Source organism: Camarhynchus parvulus, chromosome 2, assembly GCF_901933205.1.
Source record: "Camarhynchus parvulus chromosome 2, STF_HiC, whole genome shotgun sequence".
Taxonomy (NCBI): Eukaryota; Metazoa; Chordata; class Aves; order Passeriformes; family Thraupidae; genus Camarhynchus; species Camarhynchus parvulus.
In genome coordinates, this window is record NC_044572.1 from 140,090,736 (window position 1) to 140,113,431 (window position 22,696).

The following is a 22,696-nucleotide window of genomic DNA, read 5'->3' on the forward strand; positions in this document are numbered from 1 at the left end:
TTGCAAAGTACTGCTGTGGGTTAAACCAGGCAAATGCATGGAACACCCTCAGGTTCAATAGAGGGCTGAAGAAGACAGGAATGGGTCACTGATGTGAGTTTGCACACTGGTTTGCAAATTAGGGTTTTATAGAGAGGGTTGGTGGGTTTTCTGACTCAGTTCTCTCTATTTAATGTGAGAGTGTAAATCCTGCCACAACCAGTGACTGCACAGACTGTGATAGTCCTGCCATCTCCTTAGGTTCGGAGGAACAGCTCCAGGACCTACCCCTCTTGCACACAGGCATATGTCCAGAGCATGAACCACAATTATCATAGTTTATGCTAGATAAATTGCCTCATTTAAAGTAATCCCATTGGTACACACAGCCTGGAATCTGGAATGAATTTAGTCTTTTATGAAGAAAACTACTGCATCATCACTACCCAGATATTTCAAAAGACATTTGAAGGTGTGCAGTTTGTAGAAGAAATGCCAAAGTCTGGCTTTACAGGTACATTTTGTTAATAAGGGTCCTGAATAAAATCCAGAGCTAGGATTTTATTCCTAGCTCTGCTGTGTGCATGTGAGAATTCTTTAGCCATAATGTGGTCTTTTATGGCTAAAATGAAGCAGCTAATAGAAAAGCCAGAGTACTTTCAAGAGAGCATATTTGTGCTTTAAAAATGGCCAGAGAGATGCTGCTAAGTGCAATTTCTGCTGTACTCATTGCCATTATCCAGAGTTCAACGCCTCTGGAATTAAATTTGCTGGACTTCCATTCCAGGGCCGGACAACAGTGCAAAAGAACTGTGCAGATCCTGTGTGGCACGAGCAGATTATCTTCAAAGAAATGTTCCCTCCACTCTGTCGAAGAGTCAAAATCCAGGTCTGGGATGAAGGCAGCATGAATGATGTGGCCTTGGCCACCCACTTCATTGATTTGAAGAAAATATCAAATGAACAAGATGGTGACAAAGGTAAAGGGGAAAATATCTGTTCCAGGATATACCTTTGAGGTAAAATCTACTTGCCTGGGATCTTGCTACTGGCTAATTCTAATTTAGGGATGTCCAGAGTTCAAGTGTTGGTTCTGAGACACCTTCTGTTGCTTAATTTCACATTGTGTTACATTGTGCTCAGTGCATGGAGGGTCTGACATTGCTGTTCTTGTTAAAGGGCTGCTGCATAATTTGTTACCATCTGTGTGGCTGTGGCAATAGTCTACTCTAATCCATTGAGGATGACAGATGTACGTTTATAGTTCATGTGAGTTTCTATTAAGCAATGAAGCCACAAAGTGAAAATCATTGAAAATCAAAGGCAGAGCAGGCTTGTGTTTTGAATCTACCCACTGGAAGCAAAGTGTTTAGGTAAGGCTCAGCTGGGTGCAACCATAGCCCAGGGAGGCACCATGGGCTAGTGTGTTATGCTCTATTTGAGGAGAGACTCTCTGCCTGGAGTCTTTTCACTGATGTTTGAGTCTACCTGTATAGCCTTGTTTATGTTGTGTGACCTGTATGTGGAGCATGGTCAGTTATCGCAGCTCAGTGAAGGTGCAGTAACCCCTTAAACCTGCCAATCCAAATGTGTATCTCAGTCCTTAACCAGAAAATAAAAGAAAAATGTGTATAAATTGAGTGACACAGACTTGAAACAGTTTGACCTAAAGGAGAAAGCCTCCATCCTCTCCCGTCTTGTCCCAGTCTGTAGTCTGCAGCAGCAAGCTCTTTTTCCAAGTGATGCAATAGACCTCCTGCCCAGTAGGTGTGGTACCATCACCTTCTGAGAAAGAGATCCAACCCAGCAGAGGTGGTTGGGTATTGACAGAGGTTCCTTGGTGTCTAAGAATTGTCCTGCAAAGCAGTGCTCTGTGTGAAGTGATTCCCCCCCTGCCCAGAAATGGGTCCAGGTTTGGGTTTTGGGACATTAGAGGCAAGATTTCTTGCAGCAGACAGTGAGGAGAGCACACTAATACCCAACAGAAAAGTCACAAAGGTACTTTGTCTCCAGGATTTTTGCCTACCTTTGGGCCTGCCTGGATCAATCTCTATGGCTCACCCAGGAGCCACAGCCTCATTGATGACCACCAGGAGCTTAATGAAGGTTTTGGAGAAGGGGTCTCCTTCAGGGGACGTCTCTTCCTTGAGATTGCTGTGGAGATACTTTCAGGAGGAGCCCGTGAGTCAAAGTTTTCAAGCATTATCAAGGATATCAAATTGTCATCTAAAGATAAAGCACTCAAAGGAAAAGACAAAACTGACAAAGTAGGAGAGGACCGAAAGTCAGCTTCTCCTTCAGACAAGATGAACTCAACTGAAGTGGAAGTTGAGCCATTTGATGTACCTTTAGAGGTCAGTATGATATTAAGAGATTGGTTGTCATGTGTCTCTAAACCTCCAAGAATGGCACTGGTGTGTGTATTTGGGCTCAGGCCATATAATGCTGCTTTTTGTGCTCCCCACAGTTTCTCCATGCTTTCACAGTCTTGGGACTTCCCCACAATAATTCAGCACAAATGGAGCATTAATGTGTACCTGTAACTCAAAAAACTCTCAAGTAGGATTTGGTGTTCACAAAACTTAGTCTCCTCTCATATAATTCCTTTTGCACTGGCTGCATCCACATGTTCCTACTAGAAACTTGTCTGACATAATATCTGCTAATGGACAGAGAACCAGTGTGGACAGCTGGGAATGCAGGAAGTCAGTCAAAGCCTGACTTCCTACATTCATTCAAGAAAATCTGTAGTTGTCAATTGAAGTCAATAGAGAATCATTGACATAAAATCTGTGCAAATGCAGAGAGACAGATACAGTCTAGCCTGATTTAGTCTCTTCATTTACTACTGCATTGCCAATGTGGTGCTAGTGTTAGGCTGATAATCCCTTTAGAGGAAGAGCTGAAAATTATGTGCTCAGTTTCACCAGTGGTAACTGATGTTGTTCACCTAATTCCACCTGCTGCATAGGATTACATTATGGGAAAATCTGCACTATGGGGCTTTGAGAAGGTTGGGTAGTTGTGGCAGGGTGTGTGGGCTTTGGAGCTGAGCCAGTGTTTGAGCTTTAATTCTCAGCTCTGCCATGTCACTCTCTGGGAGCAACAGCAACTGCAGCATATGCAAGCTCAGGTTTTTTTATCCAATAAATAGGAAAAAAATATTCTCATAACCAATTTTCCTCCCACTTCACTGTATCTACTACAACTACCTGGCAGGAGATTGTGGCGACGGGGGGCTTGGCCTCATCTTCCCCTTGTCAACTAACAATAGGACAAGGGGAAATGGCCATGAGTTGTACCAGGAGAGGTTCAGGTTGGATATTAGGAAAAATGTCTTCACAAAGAGAGTGGTTAAGCTTTGGAACATGTTCCTTAGGGAAGTGATGGAGTCACATTACAGGAAGTGTTCAAAAATGAATAGATGTGGTGCTTTGTGAAATAGTTTAGTGGGCATGTTCAGTCAAATTTGGACTTGATGATCTCAGAAGTCTTTTCCAGCCTTGATGATTCTGTGATTCTCTGTCATAGATCAAAACTTTGTCTTTTGTAGTGGGAGTTCCAGCTCGCTTAAGATATTTGTGTCCTTTATTACTTCTGATTCTTGGTCTTTCCGCTCCATCTCTACAAGTAACTGGAAGAGGAGCAATTGTTCTTTGGTCTTGAGGCCTACCTTTGAGAAGTTCACTTCCTTGGCCTTGGCATTTCTGGCCTGCAGGCTGGCTGGGGCTGGTCAAGGAGTGTGTGAGCTGGCATGAGTAATTGCAAGCCACAAGTAATTGCACTTATGTGAACTTGTGCTCTGCTGTTACTTTATTTACTCATATAGTTGTAAATTACCTCTGTCTCTCAGTGCTTCTCTGAAGACTAATAGAGATGACATTCAAAGACACTTATTTCCATATAAATTTTCCTTTATATGCAAGAAATCCATTATTATGAATAGCTCAGACACTCTGGTCTTGGGCCTGGTGAAATACCCCAGGTAGAGAAACAAACCCTGCTGTAACACCCACCAACAAAAATTAATAGTCATAATAAGGATTTATTTCCAGCTGCTGTTTCTCAGTTTCAAATAGAGAATACATAAAAGGCAATAGCATGATACAGTGATGCTTGATACTCTTTTAGTTTTGACACTCAGCAATACTTTGTGCTCCAGTAGGCAGTAATTGTATTACCACTCTCTGAAAGGAAAAGCAGGAACTGGAGACATTACCAATAATGCAAAAAATGTCTCATAGAGCCTCTGAGACAACAGAGGCAAATTATCCACCCCCATAGCACTGCTTTATTGACCTATTCTGACTGCAAGAAGATATTAGAATTTGTTTTCTTTGTAATGGGAGATAGAAGCATGTGTCATAGTCTCTGAGCCTTGGCTTTGTTAGGGTTTCATACTGGACAAGTATAAAAAGCTAGAGTTACTCTGGAGCTGCAATCTGAGCTGTTGACTCTGATATATGATGCTGCTAATCCTTTCACTGAAGACCTATGATATTTTGCTGTGTATAGCACAGGTTTTTCAAAATGAAGAGATCATGGGCTGTGTCAAAAACTGTTTCTGCTTTGCAGAAGTCAGGGAAGCAAATATTCATGTAGAGCTGATGTTTTATTCATTGCCTCACTCAAGCTGCCGAAGAATTAGGGCTGATCTTGCCTAATGGACCTCAGTTTGCAGATGTTGTGAGAAGGGTTTGGATGGGAAGGGCACAACAGTTGGGATGTGAATTTGGGGAGAACTCAAACCATAAAGTATATCTCCTTTGAGCTTAGGCTTGGCTTGGGGTTAATAGCTTTTACTCTAAATGGGCCAAGAGCATCAGAAGTGTTAGCTGGCCCTCCTTGACTGAGAGTCCATGCCAGGCACAAGCAGATGCTGGGTCTCCAATAGGTGTAAACAGAGCCCAGCAGAGCCTTAAAATTCAACAAAAGACACTTTACACTTTTCCTTTATGCTGTAAAAAATAATAGGAGGTAAAATAAATGCCAACATTTTCCTCCTTCTTCTCCAATAGATCTATGAAGAGAAATTTGAAGAATTCCTTCTCTTTGGGACATTTTTTGAAGCCACAATGATTGATAGGAAGTTTGGGGACAAGCCAATAACCTTTGAGGTTTCTGTTGGTAAGTGTGTTAAGGTCTTATCCAAAGGAGAGGGACAGCGTCAGGAGTGAGGGGATGATGGGTGTTACTGACTGATTTGTCTCAGGGCTCAGGAGTCAGCTTCAGAGTAGAGCCTACATTTGAGTTAACCCTGATTATAATTTCTCTGGATAGAATCAAGCTGAACATACTGATGCCTATCTGTCTTACTCCCCAAATGCCCTGTATTAATGCAAATCCTCTCCCCCAGTATATACAGCATCTTAGCCAGTATTTACCCTTTTAATTACTTGAGAGATCAAACTCAGATATTTTACTTCAGGCAGAGTTCATTCTGTGATGTCCATTTGATCAGTGCCTTTGTGGGGGATGATCCCTGTCCACTGTCTTGGCCAACCCCTGTGAGACCTGTGGGTCTGTGAGTGTGGCAGGGGGGTGAGGTACAGCCAAGACTCAAGTTGCAGGCATCACCTTGTCCTAATATCCTCCTGGTAAGTCCTTTCTTCTTTCAGGGGAAAGCAGGACCAAACTCTATGAGCTCCTCATCATGGAGCTAAATTATCCCTTGAAGCAGATGGAAGAGAAAATGAAGGCATTCTCATTAATATTTTCAAAGCAGAAGAACTTTCTCTTAAGAGAGAAGCTTGAATGGGCCTCATTTCCCTTGCAGGGATTTGATTATCTCTGTACCAGACCCACCAAGTGCACAGTGGCACTTCCAGTCTTTGTGCTCATGTCCATGACTGTGCTCAGCTACAGGGCTGTGTGTGCAGGGAGAGGTGCTGGGAAAAACAGGGATATCCAGCGAGGGATACTGATTCCTGCTGAAACTTAGCAGGAAGCTGAGCTGAGAAAGACTAGAAACTCATTTAAATAGTTGGACAAGGAATTCTAGTGATTCTTGTCAGAATTAATACTAAAGATGAATCTGGCCCTGAATTCTAGACCTGAACATCTCTTAGCCACCTGTGTAGCTGAAATTTGGACCCAAACTTGACCAGTTGTCATTATTCACATAAAAGGCTGAAACAAAATTCCCGATCAAGATGTCATATGGGGTGATTCAGCACATTCTTTTCCTGCAGGAAATGTTTTCTGTCTCTCTTAAAATCTGTAATTATCAGTTTGATGGATGTACCTCTTTCCCAGTGCTGATAATTACCCTTTAAGGCAAAATCCTTTTAGGGAAGATGATTGTATTATTAGCAGAGTTGTCTGGCATTAGGCTTGAAGCTGAGGCCTCAAAGCGTTGTTATTACTGACTCTGCAACTGTAATGTGCAAAATTTACTTGTCTGAAAAAGAGTTTATCACTCCTGAGATCAAACTTTGAAATGGTCATCCATACGTTATGCAGAACACACATTTTCTGTGTGAATCAATCCCATATCAAGGCTCCTGAATATAGAAATATCAACAGCAGTATTGTTTTGGTTTCTGAATTTCTTTACCAAATGCTGAAGGAACTGGGGGCCAGCAATCAGAGGATCATATCACTAAGTGATGTGTTAAGTGTATGTCACATGGGACAAGCAAGGAAGCACTGCTCTAGAACCTGATATTCCAGGGACAAACATAACCTGTCGCAACCTTATAAACTGTGGTGTGGTTAAAACAGCTGAATGAACTGGCAGGGACAAAGATTTTTCCACTGGTATGACTGGCCATTTTCTTTTTTTAAAACCTCATTCATACTTAACACCTCCAATTTAGACATCTCCTGTAACCGTGGGTCTCTAGGTAACTTTGGAAATACTACTGATGGAGTGCCAGCAGGAGCTGGAGGGAAAAAGAAGACACATAATGGAGAAGCAGAAGAAAGCCTTCTGTATGAGGGGGAAGATGACATTTCTCATGACCTTGGAATACCCCTGGTATCTACCACACCCCCTGAGAAGCCACTGATCACAGGTGGGAACAGGTGAGGATCTCTGTTGCAAAACCTCATCATGTAGGACTCTGGTTCTTATTTTTATTATCCTGTGGAACTCGTGGATGAACCCAGGCAGCATTAAAAACTTTGTGTGAAATGGAGGCTTTCAGGTCCTCAATTACATCTTTCACAACAGTAAATTTTCTTGTCTTCACTGAAGTGAGCAGGCTGTGAGCTATTTTATATGCATCTAATCTTGGCCTCACAGGCTCTTGAATCCTTTATGAAAGTGTTGTGTGTTACACCAGGTGTACATTGGAAAGTTACAGCAAAATGCAACTTCTTCAGTGCCATCCTTGGTTTAGGGTCCCACACTGTGATCACAAGTAAGACCCAGCCAGTGTCCAGCTCCAGAAGCACAATGCCACATGTGAAATATTGAAGTCTGGTCAAGGCAAAGGCACCTTCCCAGAACACTTTCTAGAGCTAATAATTACAGATACAGACTTAAATAGCAAGCAGCAACAGAGGTAGGAGGAAATAGGCCTTGAGAAAAGAAATGGGGCTATGGATGAAAACATGCAGAACAGTTTTTCCAAATAACCTTGTTTATAAACAGAATTGTAAAAGTTTAATTAATTTGAAAGATGCTAATAAGAAGAAATATTTTCTTTGTTGTTTTGGTAGGTAAAACAATTCCTGGTGTTGGTGACTGCCAATGACACTTCTTTTAGAAGGCCAAGCAGTCTACAGATATAAGGACCAGGAGGAAAATATTGACCTGGATCTGTTTGGTTTCTGGATGTCTCTAAATTTAAAAAGCACTTTCATTCTTTTCTGCAATCAATGGCTCACTTAGATGAAAAAGGAGTTAGTGAAAGAAAACAAGAATGAAAATATCATGGTAAAAAATCTGGTTTTGCAGCAAGTAAAAAAAGAGAGGGGAAAAGCACTTTTTATCAGTGCTTGTTGGAAAGACAGTTGCCTTTCCTTGTTAACAGAACTGCAAATTTGGGTACATGCAGAGGGTTATTATCTTCCCTGAGAGAAGCTGGGATTTTTTTAGTTTTCCCTTAACAAGAATTTAGATTTAAAGAACCATTGTAAAAGGAATGAATCACTCTTCAAATCAGCTATTTCCTTCTTGACTTGCTCTGGTATTAATAAAGTTTTCTCTCATTAAAGATCCCTTTTCCTCAAATTTATGTAGAATGCGGCATCTTTTATTCCCTCCTGTGGTATTTAAAACAGTTTGGTCAGGCACAGATGCCAATTAATGAGTTTTTCACTGTCTTCTCATAATGATGTCTTGGTGGTCTCACCACTGGATATTTTTAGTATTAATAAGTACTTAATGGGATATCCAGTACTTTAGAAAAACTGCATTTTAGATTCATAAATGAATAATTGAAAACAAAAAGAAAAGTATATTTTGGAGATTAAAAACCATGAACTAATTAAAGGAACAGGCAGAGCAATAAGACTTCTAAAGCAGACACCATGAAACTCACAGGAGTTTTCCACACTTATGTTAAAATTTAAACTAAGTATAAGCTAAAACTGAAAAAGCAATTCCTCAAAATTGTAATAGTGAGAATAATAGACCTGAATTTTCAGTTTTCCATTTGAATTTTTTCATGGCTATATACTCTTAGTAAATCAAACAAAAAGGTTCATAAGCTCTATGAAATTCAGGTTAAGAAGTTCAGGCCCTGGGAGATGGTTGAATTGATTTTCTTCCTTCTGAAAGCACCAGAATTAATGACACCCAAGGCCTGTGTAGCTCTGCTGTGCCCCAATTTCAATGGGTAATCCTCACCTTGTTGTAGGTTATTGAGGAGAAAGTTAGTGGAAATTTCTCTTTTGATATCACATAGGGCAGTAAAATAATGTTATGGGGAAGATACTAATCTTTTTAAACCAAAAAAATATCACACATAGACCTCTTTGGGATGTGTGGAAGTTTGGAGCCATTGATATGACACTCAAGAGCAAAAAGTGATTTGGTCTTGGCTTGGTGATCTAACACGTGGATTTCAGTTCTATCTGAAATCACTGAGACTATCTGAGGCCATTTGAGCCGTGGCCAGAGGAACATGAAGTGGTTTGCAAATGTTCATACACATTGAAAAGGTCTCCACTGTCCCACCATTGGTATGGAAAATGAGGAGACCTTTATTGCTGAATCCAGTGTGGCTAAACAGTGAAGTTTCATAAGGCTCTAATATTTATATACAGGAGGACAATGTTCTTATGGGGTTCATGGACTTGTCATGGTACCTGCTGCAGAACATTAATCAAAGCATCAGCTTTGTGGCAGGTCTGCAGAGACTCTGGGTATGCTGGCCTCCTGCTCAATTTTTTCAGTGCAAGTCACTCCTGCAGCTGAGCACACAAAGAAAGCAGAGATACAAGAATCAGCATGACACCTTGGACATAAGATCAAAACTGAGAAGAGAGAGCAGTGGATGCATTTTATCACTGAGTTATTATGAACCTGGTATTACTTTTACTAAGCAGGCCTTGCAGATCAGTTTCTGACAGGGAATGTCAGTCTCCACAAACTCTGAAAAAGAGCATCCTGTGAAAGGAATGTGGTGTTGAGACTCTGACATGGCTCTCCCACTGTGCAATGTGTGGACCCATTGCTTTTGAAGATGAGATCAGATTTTAATCTTTGCTCCTTTTTCCCTTGTAGTTTCCCACCATTAATAGTATTTCAGAGCTTCCCTGCATGCCTTTTTGTTTGGCTTTTCTCCCACCCTGGAAAGCACTGAAATTAGATCCATTGACTTCGAATTGTTTCTCTTCAAGGATCTCGCTGGTAGCACAAAATGATGTTTGTGTTTTCCCCTCCCAGGGTTTACTTGTTAGCATGTGAGAACACATCCTGTTGTATCTACAGCCCCTCTGCTGTGAGAGCACCACATAACTTTTCTTTGCTCTGCATCCCCTTGACCTGCTCTGTCCCCTTCATGATCTGCTCCCTGCCTTGTTTCCACAGGAACTACCAGTACCTGCCATATGAGGAGAGGAAGCCCTGTGTCTGTGTAAGGAGCTACTGGGGCAGCCAGACCTTTCGTCTGTACTCTTCCAACACTCTTGAGAAAATGGCAGATCACCTGGTAGGTGGCAACCATCCTCCTAGGCTCGGTATTCAGCAAAGTATAGCACTGAGAGGCCACACTTCCCAAATCATACCTTCAAAATTTCTCCCAGCTGCATTTCTTGTTGGTCATTTTGTGAGAAAGCAGTTGATATAAACCCTTGACTTTTTATTTCCCACAAATTGCTTTGAACTGTTGGAGCTACTCAAGTATTCCTGACCACAATTATTTTTGGCCATAGGTCTGCTTTCCTTCCTCAGCAATGCTTTATTCTTTGTAATAACATTCAAACAATTAAATTATGAGAAACAGAGTAATTTTGTCTCCTTTGGCTCTTTCTCTAATGTCTTCTTGCCTTATATTTATACTGGGCCCTCATTAAAGGACAGCATTTGCTCTAGTTTTCCTAAAACATTGACAGAGACAGAAAGGCATATCATCTCACGGGCAGTCACTCTGATGGCCTAGTCACTGTGTTTTCCCATAATGATGGGTTTTTTCTACCTTTGTTTAAAGTTGACTATCAACAGTCTCAAGAAAGTAGTTTTTTTTTTTTTAAGTGACTTCTAATGTTAAATATTTTTATGTGGGGCACTCAGATTAAGAGTCTGATTCATCCCTCATTTATCCATATATATCTCATGAGGAACAACACTGAAGTCATACTTATGTAAGGTTGTATTGAGAGAAGACAATGACTTACAAGCAAACATTTTGAACTCAGGTATTTGAATATTAAACAAATGTGGAGAGCTAATGTTTGTCAGTGCACCCCAACACCCACAGGCCTTGCTGAAAATCCAGATATTTATTTTAGCTTTCAAGAACAGATTCCATTCCTCATGATAACAGTAGGTTTTGTGATGGACCTTACATATGGATTCAAGTGACCACTGAATTTTAAGTTGTTAACTCCAGCAACTTGGTAAAGTTAAGCAGTAGGATCAGAAACAGAACCAAGAACTATTTTTTTTCTCCTACCTAGTGGATAATGTTTCCAAATTGTTGATCTTCCACCAAGAACTAAGAACACAAAGTTGCTCCAAGCAGTAATAGCTTGGACAAGTAATTGGAAGACTGGGAAAAGGTCAAAATATATCATGCTGCTGGAGTCTTTTCTCTGTGCACTTCAAGTATAGTGATATATCAAAGGTTCTTCCTGTCAGGCCACAAAATCGCCTCCCTCATTCTTGCTAGTCATAAATGGCACTGAAACACCGACAGAATGACAAAGTGCCCTCCTGTGCATAATGGCTTTCTCATGTGTTTTTCATAGGAAGAATCATTAGAGCAAGTAAAGGACTTGATCAAGGTTTCAGAGACTGCAGCTGAGGAGAAAATGAAGAAGACCCTAAATGGTTTTATCAATCAAACCAGGTAATAACCTTTAATAGATGCATACAGAAAATTAAATTTAATGTTGGCTACAAATTCAAGGCTAGACAAGGAAACTGATGATAATTTTTTAAAAGTACAGTAAGCTTACTGAACTATATATTTTATTTATTTTGCTGTAAAAGCAAAGACCTTCCCAAATTGCAGTTTCTATTTAGACAGAGAAAATATTTACTGTTATTTTACATATTCAGAATTGACAGTAGAAGACTGCCAATCATTGTCATATTATTTTGGCTTTCAGAATTCTAAGAATATGTTGTATAGGTGACAAGTAGAATTTAATAAAGTGCATGATAGATACACTGTAAAAAAAACCCCAACCACAGTTAATATAAAAACAAAGGATGCCACATATTGATATAGATCCAGTCAGCTCTGTATCAAATGACATGATTGGGCTCAAAAGCCCTTATTTCTAAGCCCTTATTTCTAGATATTATTAGTCCATTTCTGGGAAGTGTGGCGCCGAGGTTTTGGACTCTATTTCTTTAATCTTATGGGTCCATAATACTTTAGAGATTTTCAGCACCATTATCTCCTGGTTCATGTACTGCAGCAGACACAGAACATTCCAATGTATTTTAGCACATTAGCATTCTCACATTAAAAAAATAACAGATTTAAAACCCCTGTTATTCCTGTGTCCTAGGGCGTTCATGGTCATTGCTGAAAAGAAGCCCAAAGGGTTGAACTGCACTGCTTTGGACAAAAAGAGGCTCATGCTGTTCAAGCAAGAGCTGGTATGTGCTGTTCTTTTCCTATAAGCATGGATGCAATCATGATTACTGAAAGCACACTGCTTGTTTTTTTTTTTTCCTATTTTATTTTCTATTTGATTGCACTATATGGGAATGCTTTGTAATTCATATGAATATAGTATCCATGAGCATTTTTTAAAATAAATCCCACTGTGCTTAATAAAGAGCTGTCAGATACACTAAAATTAATCAGAAGATGTTGTTTTTAAATACCAATAAGGCATTATAATAATCAGATTATTTTTCTCATCCAAGCATCTTAAAACAGAATGATGCTGAGTTCAGTGGAAAAGCACCAAATTTATAATTTTACAAATTTACTGCTGTGGTGATGCTGAACTTCAAAACTAATAAAGTCTGGCCTTTGTAAGGACCTTAGGAGGAGAACCTTACTGGACCTAGTAATCTCCTCCAGAGAACCAGTGAGAAGAAACAAAACGGTGTGGAGGTCATCTAAATATTTGTTACATTTTTTTACTGTTTGTAGCCCAAAAGATTGTGCCTTCTGTCTGGATCAAAGCCCAGTATATCCAGGTGGCAATCACATGTTCTTTGGGACTTCCATACATGCAGTATACAGACAAAGACAAAATGGGGGACATTCAATTTTTATGTTGTCCAGCTCCAAAGAGTTGGTCAGTTTCTGTTGTGACAAAGAAACGTTGAACAAAGCATCTCCCATCTCCTCTTTTCAACTTGAATCAAAGACTGTTTCTCTTCTACTTCAAAGTGCTTGATAACAGATGAAAAATATATATTGCCTTTTCCTCACTGCAGGAAGCAATGTCCAATGATGCCAAGGGAATCATTCAGCAGCAGAAAAAGAAGATGCCAGTGGATGAAATGATCCGTGAGACTCAGAGCTTTATAGACAAAATTAGATTCTTGGTTGATGAGGTAATCCACACAGAATTCAGAAAAAAATTATTTTCATAATCCCATGTGAATAATAGCTTCTGTCTTAGTTATCCAAAGAGTTCTCTTCAGATATCTGGACCTTATTTTCTTTTGCATTAAATGGAGCTGTTATCAAACCAGGGGAGGAAATACTGGGGTGTGGGGTATGGAGAGGATGCACCACAGATATTTTTTTTTAATAAGGTCATCCCACACCTGGTGGCTTAGAGAAGCCAGCTTTGTGATATGAATTGTCACCACCTGTATGGACACCTGGATGGATTTGGACTGATAAGAGCTTGGGGTGCCTATATCATTTAGCCTGAGAATAACAGAAAAATTGATATATTTGGTTGGGCCAAAATCCAGCCACTGGAAAGCTGTGCCTCTGAGAGCTGCCTGTGGTAGCAAACCAAAGAGGGCTGTGGGTATTCTCTGGCACAGAGAGCAGGTGGCACAGTAGCATGGTTTGCATCCTACACACAAATTCTCTTCCTTCCTAAAACAGAGTGACCCTGCCTATAGCTCCTTCAGGGAACAGCCCCTTGGCTGGTCTTTTTTCCAGCTTTGTTTGGGGAACATTATCTGGGACAGGGCAAGGCAGTCTCACAGAGCATTGTCACAAGCGGAAAAGATGATCACATGCCAGTGTTTGAGCTTGGTCCTGGTCCTTTTTGGTTTGTGGATATAGATGAAATTCGTGGTATTTCCATGGTAGTTACTTATACGATCTGTGATCAAGTTATTTCCTGGGACAGAGTCATACCGAGATTCTTAATTTTAGTTTCTCCTGAAATTACTCATGAAGTAATCCTTAATCACTCTGTGAAGCTCTTTACCTTCAGCTGTAATTAGAAATTGAGGTATGGACTGCAAAGCGTGAAGTGACAGCCTCATTTAATTCAGAGGCATATCTGCCACTCCACAGGAGCCATGAGGGCATCAGCTCTTACTCTTAGAAAGAGTGTTTCAACAAAAATATGATGGTGGTGGCTCATAGAAAGAATTCAGTTTTAGTTCAATATGCCTCGTTTAACAGCCTCAGAATACAGTGCCTGATGTGTTCATCTGGATGATCAGCAACAACAAAAGAGTTGCATATGCAAGAGTCCCAGCAAAAAACATCCTCTACTCCCCAGCAAAAGAGCAGAGAGGCAAGGACTGTGGGAAGATTAAAACTCATTTCCTGAAGGTAAGTCTGTGGCACACTGCAAACACAAGTAATGCTTGGGGAGAACTTGGTATTCAGACTTCTTCCAGGGATAGTATTTTACAGATTAATCTCTGTAATGTAAAAATATGTACAGATTTGTATCCACCATTTATTAATATTTGCTTGTTACATTTATGCTTCTCATTCTTTAATCACTCTATCATTGCCAGGCTTTTGATGTATGAGTAATTAATTTCCTCACTACTTGTTATGGGAAGTATAGAACATTGTTCATCAATGGCTGTATACATAAACAAATAGAAAAGTACAGCCTCCTTGCTGACAAAAACATCAGAATGCAGAACATGAAAGCCTTTGAGGAGACTGGTGAGAGATCAGCAACTCTGTGAGGAAACCTAGGTGTTCAGGGGTAATACAGGAATTATTTATACTTTCTATTTAAAACATGCTTAAGTTTGCATAATATATGTCCAAAACACTGTTCTGGGATTATTCATGATAAAGGAAAGCCCTAGTGGATATAAGCCTACAAAGGCAGTGTGACCAGTAGCTCCTACAGTGGAATATTGTGCAATATAATTGTTACTGTAACCATCAGGAAAAACCCAAATACTCCAGACAACAGTAACTTCATATAATGACTTTTTAGTGGTTTTTCACCTTGGACTTCTGAGAATACTCCCATAAGGAAAAGAACAGATAAAATCATCTAAGATCCTGAGATACTTGCCATAGGTGCTTGCTAAGCAAAGTACTATTTGCCTGCATGAAATAAAATATTCTGCAATTAACTACCCAGCCCCTTCAGTATCAAGAATTACTTACCTTAGGAACAGACAATACTAAACTCTGAACTTAGCAGATCTAGATGAAGTGGGAAGGAAGAAAAAGGAAATAATAAGGTAAGACTAGTTACATTTTGTTTTCTGACCTGCCCAATGGCATAATACTTTTAGTAATACATGGGACTAACTATTGGATATGCATGAAATGGAAAGTGGGCTGAAGTCTGGGCAAAGTAGGGGATAAAATAGCACTTATATGTGTGCACTTGTAAGATAGCCTGCACAAACCTGTGCATATTAGGCATTATGCAGTCTACATAGACTGTTAATTGAGCAAACTACTAATTCCTTCCCTAAGAATCCCAGAAGTTACTTGTGCTAAATGAGTTTCAGGGCCACTCACTGTGAAGAAATGCCATTTATCAGTATATCAGCTCAGAGAATGCTTCTTTATTTTTCTCTGGCTTGGTAAGACTCAGCACCCAGCCATCTCTCTTGAGCTTGTTGGTAACATTGGATTTTTATTTCAGCTCCCAGGCAAGCGCCCTCTGGGCTGGACTGTGCAAGCAAAGGTGGACATCTACCTGTGGCTTGGGCCCAGCAGCTATGCCCACAGTGCCATGGAGAATTTGCCTGTAGGATATGAGATTGAATTATCATCTAACACCAACTCAGGGCACAGTATGCTGCCCTCCTCTGCTTGCCTGCTGTATAAAAGTAAGGCACTCTTTCTTCTCCCTATTAACAATTAAGAGAAATGGCCCCAAAAGCTCTTGTTCAGTGTGGCACAACCCCTGTATAAAGTAACTGTTCTAAGATGATAATGTCTTTTCTTCTTCATCAGAAAAGGCTGGCTTCATTGCCAAGTCATCAGTTCTGCCACTGACACGTTGTAGATGTCAGGGAAAGAAGGAACTTGCTCACTTGAAATTTGTGTTCCCTGTCCCACAAATCTGTCTCCTTGCAGAGGAAGCATCCCTCAGTTCTCCTGATGATGCATAAAACACCTAGTACATAAGAGTGGTGGCAGATAATAAAAATTGGCCAATAAAAATTGGCACTTAATAGCCCTGCAGTAGAGACCTACATAGTTGATTTCAGGTGAATTCTGATGTCTTGCACAACTTCTGGGTGTCTCAGGTGCTTCTTAAGTGAGAGAGCACCAGCAACAGTTCCCCTTGTCAGATCCTGGTCGGAGAGCAGCTGGTGAATCTCCCCCCCTGCCCATGTGCTGCACAGTTTCCATGGAGCTGATGTTGCTGTTTTCTCTGCCATGATGCAGCCCTGCACCTCTTCCAGCTGAGAGCCCACATGTACCAGGCCAGGGGGCTCATTGCTGCTGACAGCACTGGACTTTCTGATCCTTTTGCAAAAGTTACTTTCACGTCACACTGCCAGACCACAAAGGTAAATTCCAAAGCCTCTTTTGGTGACTGAAAACTCTATTGTTTCTTTCTTTCTTTTTTCTTTCTGTTTTTTTTTTTTTTTTTTTTAATAATTAAGGAATAAAAAGGGAAAATCTTGGTTTTGCAAGGAGCTACCAGAAGGAAAAGTTAGATGCCTGCTGTTAAAAGAGCAGATCCTGAAAGTGCACTGCAAACAGGCAAAAGTTTACATGTTACCCATTTCTTTAATAAGAGGCGCAGCACTACTAGTTTATGTTAGCTCAGATATCAGATTCTCTGGGACTACTGGGACTTTGTAGCAAGTGTACCTTTCTTCACATCTTTATTTCTATGTTTTGAATTTGGACTGTTGTCATTGCTAGGTATAAATGTGGGTATAAGGAAGAGCCCTCATGGTTCTCTTTTCCTCCAGCCTGTGGATTCAGTCACTGAGCAGAGTGAAGAGCTTTCCCTGGCTTCTGTAGCCATGTGAGCCAGCACAGCCCTTGGTGATGGAATGTGGCAAAGCACACTGGTGGTTGTAGAGCCTTAAAATGGGAATGAGCTGAAAACAGAGAGGTGGGAGACTTAAAGGCTGCTAAAATACGCCCAGTAGGGAATGGGCATCTCCCATCTCCCTCTGGAAACTCCAAGGATCAAATGGGCTTCTGTGGGGCCTTTAGAGAGAAGTGGAAACTTCTACAGAGTTTCAGCAAGAAGGGTTGAGGTACAGCCTGGGCAAGTGAGCAGGAGGATGGTCCCTCACAGAACATGGAGACTTTCAAAGGTCCTGAGCCCTTTACAACTACCCTGGAGTTAAAATTGGGCAGGAATTCTGACAATCATGCCACAAACAGAATTTGCTGAGCCAAATGTGGTCTTGCTTCACACCAAATACAGTCTTGCTTCAGAAAAAATATTTAACCCTCCCATCCAGCCCCTCCCCATAAAACTTCACAGAAGACGGTTGCAAATCAATTAATTCTAATATTCCTCTGACATTTTATTCTATTAAAAAGCAAGTTCTGTTGCATATGCCAAAGGGAGAAAAAATAAAAACCTTTCTCTAAGTTGTAAATGCCTGCTTGTGCTACTTCTGCCTGAGGGTTATTAATTGATTTTTTCCTGTAATGTGATTTTAACTTCTAATAGAAGATGGTGAATGAATCAAATTAAATTAGTATCTAGATGCACCAGATTCTGGAAAGTAGAATTTGGCCCCAGAAAAATATGTGTTTATAGGCACAGAAGTGTTAAGTTTATTTACTGCCTGAATAAAATATTGCAACTGATAACTTGCATGTTTTCATAAGAGTTTCAGCTAAGAGTCAATAAATGGTAAGGAACCTTATTTCCATTCAAAAGAATGAGAGCAGGTTATGAGTAATTTTGCAGTTGGCACATTTTTCCTCTTTAACTGTTATCTTTGTTAAATGTATTTTCTGCATAGACAGTTAAAACATTCTTTGTGATGAAATGCTATAAGCATCCCCCTAATTCAAATTACAACAAATGAAAAGCTTCTGATTTCTTATGAGCGATTCATTAAAAGATCTTCTTTCTTTTTCATAAAGTGTTAAGTGTCATTACACAGAACTAAAAATAAGATTTAAATGTGCCCTGGAGAAGTGAAAACTGGCCTCAGTTGGGGACAAAGCTTTATTTTAATAGCACTTGGCATGTGCCTGCTCTCCTAAACCAACAGCTTTCCTCTAACTTTAATACTGAAGTTTGTCTACACAGACTGGTTGTCATGTATTGATATGCTTTTTAGGGATTTGTGAGGCAGAGAGGGAAATGGAGAAATTGGAGGTACCAGCCTCACAGTGAAAGATTCATATTCTCCTGGCTGGGAGGAGCTGCTGAAAAATGTCGTGTCTCAGCCATGGCCTTGCTCAGGCTGTGGAAAAGGAGGTCACCAGTAGATGAGCACATCCTGCTGAAGGGTACTCCACCAAACAGCTCATTAAACAATTCCTCTCTCCCATTAGATCATTTCTCAGACATTGTCTCCCACCTGGAACCAGACTCTGCTTTTCAACAGCATTGTGCTTCATGGTGACAAAGAGGAGATCGCCCGGTTCCCACCGGAGATTGTCATCGAGCTGTATGATGATGATGCAGTGGTAAACTCAGAGTTCTTCTCACTAAAACCTGGGCTTTAACATCCTACTGCAAGCATGAAAGTAAAGCTGAGTCACTGAATAGGGTTTAAATGGATCACCTTGCTGAACAGAGCTCAGTGCTGCTGTGGTTTGCAGTTTAACATCTGAGAACAGCCCTGAGATTCACTACATGGCCTTGCAAACATGTGGCCTTTTATTTTCCCCAAGGGAATCTTGCTCCCAAAGACCAGCTTACAGAAATCAGAAGCATCTTGCCCCCAGGCCCCTTGAACTCTGCTGTAAATATTGTACCTAAGTCTGGGTCAAGACCATGCAGGCTCTGATGCAGTCTCACTGACTAAATATAGACCCCAGAAATTTTGGATACACTGAATAGTGAATTGTTAATAAGTACTCAGCTCTTCCTCTTCATAGCTGCCTTGCATCTTACCTTGGACTTCCCTTCAGAAGGGTTTTTTTCATAAATACTAAGCTTTGCATCACCTCAGCTCCTATAACCATTGTGAAATCCAAATGCATTTGACCCCTGTATTCTCCTTTATTTAGGGTAAAGCAGAATATATTGGGTCTACAGTGGCTGCCCCTGTGGTGAGACTTGCTCATCAAAACTATGAACCACCAAAACTTTGTTACCACCCAGTGCACTGTGGAAGTCTTTCAGGAGGAGACCTTCTTGCCACATTTGAGCTTCTGGAGGTAAATTTGACTTTCTCAACAATTACTCTTTTACACCCTGGGGCTCACAGAGCTGCCATGGCATCAGAGTCCATGACCATCTTGAATTAATAGGAACTATGAGCCATTGGGCCTCATAGTCCCCATGCAACTCCTGTCACCCTTTCCACATTGTCGGGGCCACTGCGCACACACACACCCCTGCCAGCCCTTCACAGGCTGTCAGCCTCCTTTGCCTGTCACTTACCCTGCCCTAAACTCTGCTCTGCCCTGAGAAACTGTGAAAATCCCACTGCCATTGCAATGAGCTGCTGTTTGGAATAGCACATGGCCCTGACTACCAGCCTTGAAGCTCCCATATTGCTTTCACTCTTAGGAAAATGAAATGGTGAATAATAAGGATTGGATTAGGAAGCTTGAGTTTTTAGATACCCCTACTATATTAAAAGAAATATTACATGGTTTCCAGCTGCAAGACAAAAGGAAAATTCAGTCCTAGTAGATGCAGGACTGGGGTCTATCATGCCAGGATTTCAGGCAATTTCACTGAAATTTGCAGAGCCATCAGTTAAAGGTAAATTCCGTCTGCTGAAAACCTACAACAGTTTATTCTGAAATCTGAAATGGGAAAAATGTGGAATGTCATAACATGTTTTACTGATAAAACAGGCTTTTAATAATGATAGTTGTTTATGTCTGGTGAAAGCCAGAAATATTACACCACATGGAATATTTCCTCATTATGGTGGCATCACAGAAGAGAGCTTCAGACAAAGTTCATTAGAGAAGCCTTCCTGCTGAGTCACAAGGTGCAGAAAGGATCACATCTAGAATCTTCCTGTGGAAGACTTCTAAGCAGTTTTGCTCAGGATTTTTGTTAAATAGAATTATCATGCTTTCCATTTTTAGTAAGTAGAATTACCATGCTTCAGTACATGCATGTCTTTAGGGCAAACTATGTCCTACTAGGTAAAAGGAGCCTTTTTTTCAGAAAGGCACATAAACCCAATCTATTGAATACTTTTTCTGCCACATGTTTTAGCATCACAGCATGAGAGAGAGAATTTCAAGTCACATCCTTTTCACAACAGTTCTGCTCTGCAGCTTGTCTTATAAAATTGATTGAATTGGTGTGTTCTATGTGCCATTATCAACAGATACTTCCAATACTGGTTTTATTTGTCCAAAAACCAGCCTGAGTTAGAACTGCTTCATTTTTCAGATTCCTGAGTCAGATCCAGACAGACTTCCCCCACTGGATCCACCAGATATTGGCCAGATTTACCCAGTCCCAGCTAACATACGGCCTGTTTTAAGCAAATACAGAGTGGAGGTGAGATACTTTGACTATTTCCCTTTCCTAACCTTATCTCCTTTTATGCTCTTGTTGAACTGTAACGGTAACCGATGATTTTACAATATTGATCAATATGATTCACATGGAAATAGCATATGAGGTCATGCAAGGCTGTGCTTCCACTGAAGGGAGCAGTGGGGCTGTGTCTCAATCCTGACCTGCTGGGACTTCTCTTGTGGCAGAGCATGGCTGGTGGATCCAACTCTGTGCAGCCAAGGCAGTGTCCACAGGAGATGGAGAGCTTCCCCTTGCAAATGACACCACTGGAGCTGCAGTTTGGCATCAGCTATCTACCTCACAGGCTTTTTCTGGGCTCCTGACTTCAGCCAAACAATGCCTTCTGCCTGTGTGCAAATGTCTACACCTTCCCTGCCCTTCTCCCTTGTACAGTTTGTGTCCAAAGTAGCCTGATATTAGAAAGCTGGGGAAAGTGGCAGCTTCTCCTATCACTGCAATGCCTGATGCTGCCCAGCCTCACTGTTCACTGCCACTCATTCTGCAGCCTTCACACCAGCGGCTATCAGCCCATCTGCCCATGGCAAGCCAGGGTTTCTGCAGGCTGACAGGGTTTGTTTCTCTCTGCACACCACAGGTGCTGTTCTGGGGCGTTCGAGAGCTGAAGAAAGTCCAGCTCCTCTCCGTGGATCGGCCCCAGGTTCTCATCGAGTGTGCAGGGAAAGGAGTCAAATCCTCTGTCATACAGAGCTACAAGAAAAACCCCAATTTCACTGGCCTTGCAGACTGGTTTGAAGTGGTGTGTACAGCATGCTGCCCCTTGCCTGTCTGTTCTCTGGTCAGACAAGGTGTTAATTACCGTTATCTTCCTTTCTTGTCAAATAATTTCTTCTGTGTCTTGATTAAATACTAAGGGATGTCAGTTCTTGTGCAAAAGCTGATTTGAAAATGCTTTAAAAGACTTCTGCTACAACCATATAATAAAAGAAGATTATGTTTTTCATATTAAGTCCCAAGTAGATAAGCAAAAGTGTTGCAATCAGATTTTTACTGATAGGTTGGAACATGTGAGCAGCTAACAGAAATATATTTATTATTTTTCCTCCTCCTTTCTAATTTTGCTGGGTAGTGTTTGGTTTCCTTTGTTTTCTTTCCATTCTTGCAACTTTCCTTTGTGTGCTACTGGGTTATTAAGGGGATTGATAATTTCTGGCTTTTGAGCTCAGGACCTTCTTACATTGTCACACCTGCTTTTATTAAAAATTATTGTATCATCTGTTGGTCGGGTTATAAGAGCTGGCACTTTCAGAATCAGTCACCAGCAGAATAAAATTGTTCAATTTGCTCTTGAGAAAAGTATATCATAACAATAACATGGGTACTGAAGTACAGTTCCTACGGTATTTTTAGCTCCTATCGTGCTGTCCTAAGAGCTGTTTTCCTCCTGGTAGTTCATCCTATAAGGCACGTAACCACCCAGGGCCCACATCTTGTTGTTGGGCAAACTGAGGCAGATAGGGCAGATAGCCTTCAACAAAGCAGCAGTGGAGCTAGGACTCACAACTTCCAACATTGCATTCCATCCTTCTGAACACTCCTGATTCTCCCAGTTTATTCCAACAAGAGATGCTTCAATATGAGAGCATGGGATTCATCTCAGCAGCACAGTCTGTACAGTCTACTCTGTATTTAAAGAACAGAGCTTTCTCTAGATTTTGCAGAAAACCAAAATCATACTGCCTATGCTGAAGGCATTTTGCATTATGAATATGCTCATTGCTAAGGAGGAGGAAGGATGGAGGGAGGGAAGGAGGGAAGAGTAGAAGCCTTATTGCAGTGCGTGAGAAATATTCTATACATGTTCTGTGTTCTCTAGCAATTCTTTCATGCTGCTGTCTGTTCCCTGCACTAGGAGCTGCCTGAAAATGAACTCTTGCATCCACCACTAAGCATCTGTGTGGTTGACTGGAGAGCATTTGGGAGGAGTACTCTTGTTGGAACACATACCATCAACTGTCTTAAGCAATTCCTATGTAAAACCCCATTAGGTCTTCAAGCTGCACCTAACAGAGTAGACATTGCAGAAACTGAGAAAGGTAAGGGCTCAATTCTGACCCCAAAG

General features: G+C 40.9%; 1 protein-coding gene across 1 annotated transcript in view; it reads left to right on the top strand.

The window, feature by feature from the left end:
• Nucleotides 1–22,696, top strand: part of FER1L6 (fer-1 like family member 6) — a 64,291-nt gene that overhangs the window by 19,270 nt on the left and 22,325 nt on the right. Inside the window, exons 10-25 of the mRNA XM_030964663.1 lie at nucleotides 767–959; nucleotides 1,993–2,333; nucleotides 4,998–5,106; nucleotides 6,825–7,005; nucleotides 9,962–10,082; nucleotides 11,341–11,441; nucleotides 12,112–12,202; nucleotides 12,998–13,117; nucleotides 14,157–14,309; nucleotides 15,607–15,793; nucleotides 16,359–16,483; nucleotides 18,453–18,587; nucleotides 19,134–19,283; nucleotides 20,485–20,595; nucleotides 21,212–21,373; nucleotides 22,487–22,670. Coding sequence (XP_030820523.1) covers nucleotides 767–959; nucleotides 1,993–2,333; nucleotides 4,998–5,106; nucleotides 6,825–7,005; nucleotides 9,962–10,082; nucleotides 11,341–11,441; nucleotides 12,112–12,202; nucleotides 12,998–13,117; nucleotides 14,157–14,309; nucleotides 15,607–15,793; nucleotides 16,359–16,483; nucleotides 18,453–18,587; nucleotides 19,134–19,283; nucleotides 20,485–20,595; nucleotides 21,212–21,373; nucleotides 22,487–22,670 — 2,464 coding nt within the window. The remainder of the gene's footprint in view (nucleotides 1–766; nucleotides 960–1,992; nucleotides 2,334–4,997; nucleotides 5,107–6,824; nucleotides 7,006–9,961; nucleotides 10,083–11,340; nucleotides 11,442–12,111; nucleotides 12,203–12,997; nucleotides 13,118–14,156; nucleotides 14,310–15,606; nucleotides 15,794–16,358; nucleotides 16,484–18,452; nucleotides 18,588–19,133; nucleotides 19,284–20,484; nucleotides 20,596–21,211; nucleotides 21,374–22,486; nucleotides 22,671–22,696) is intronic.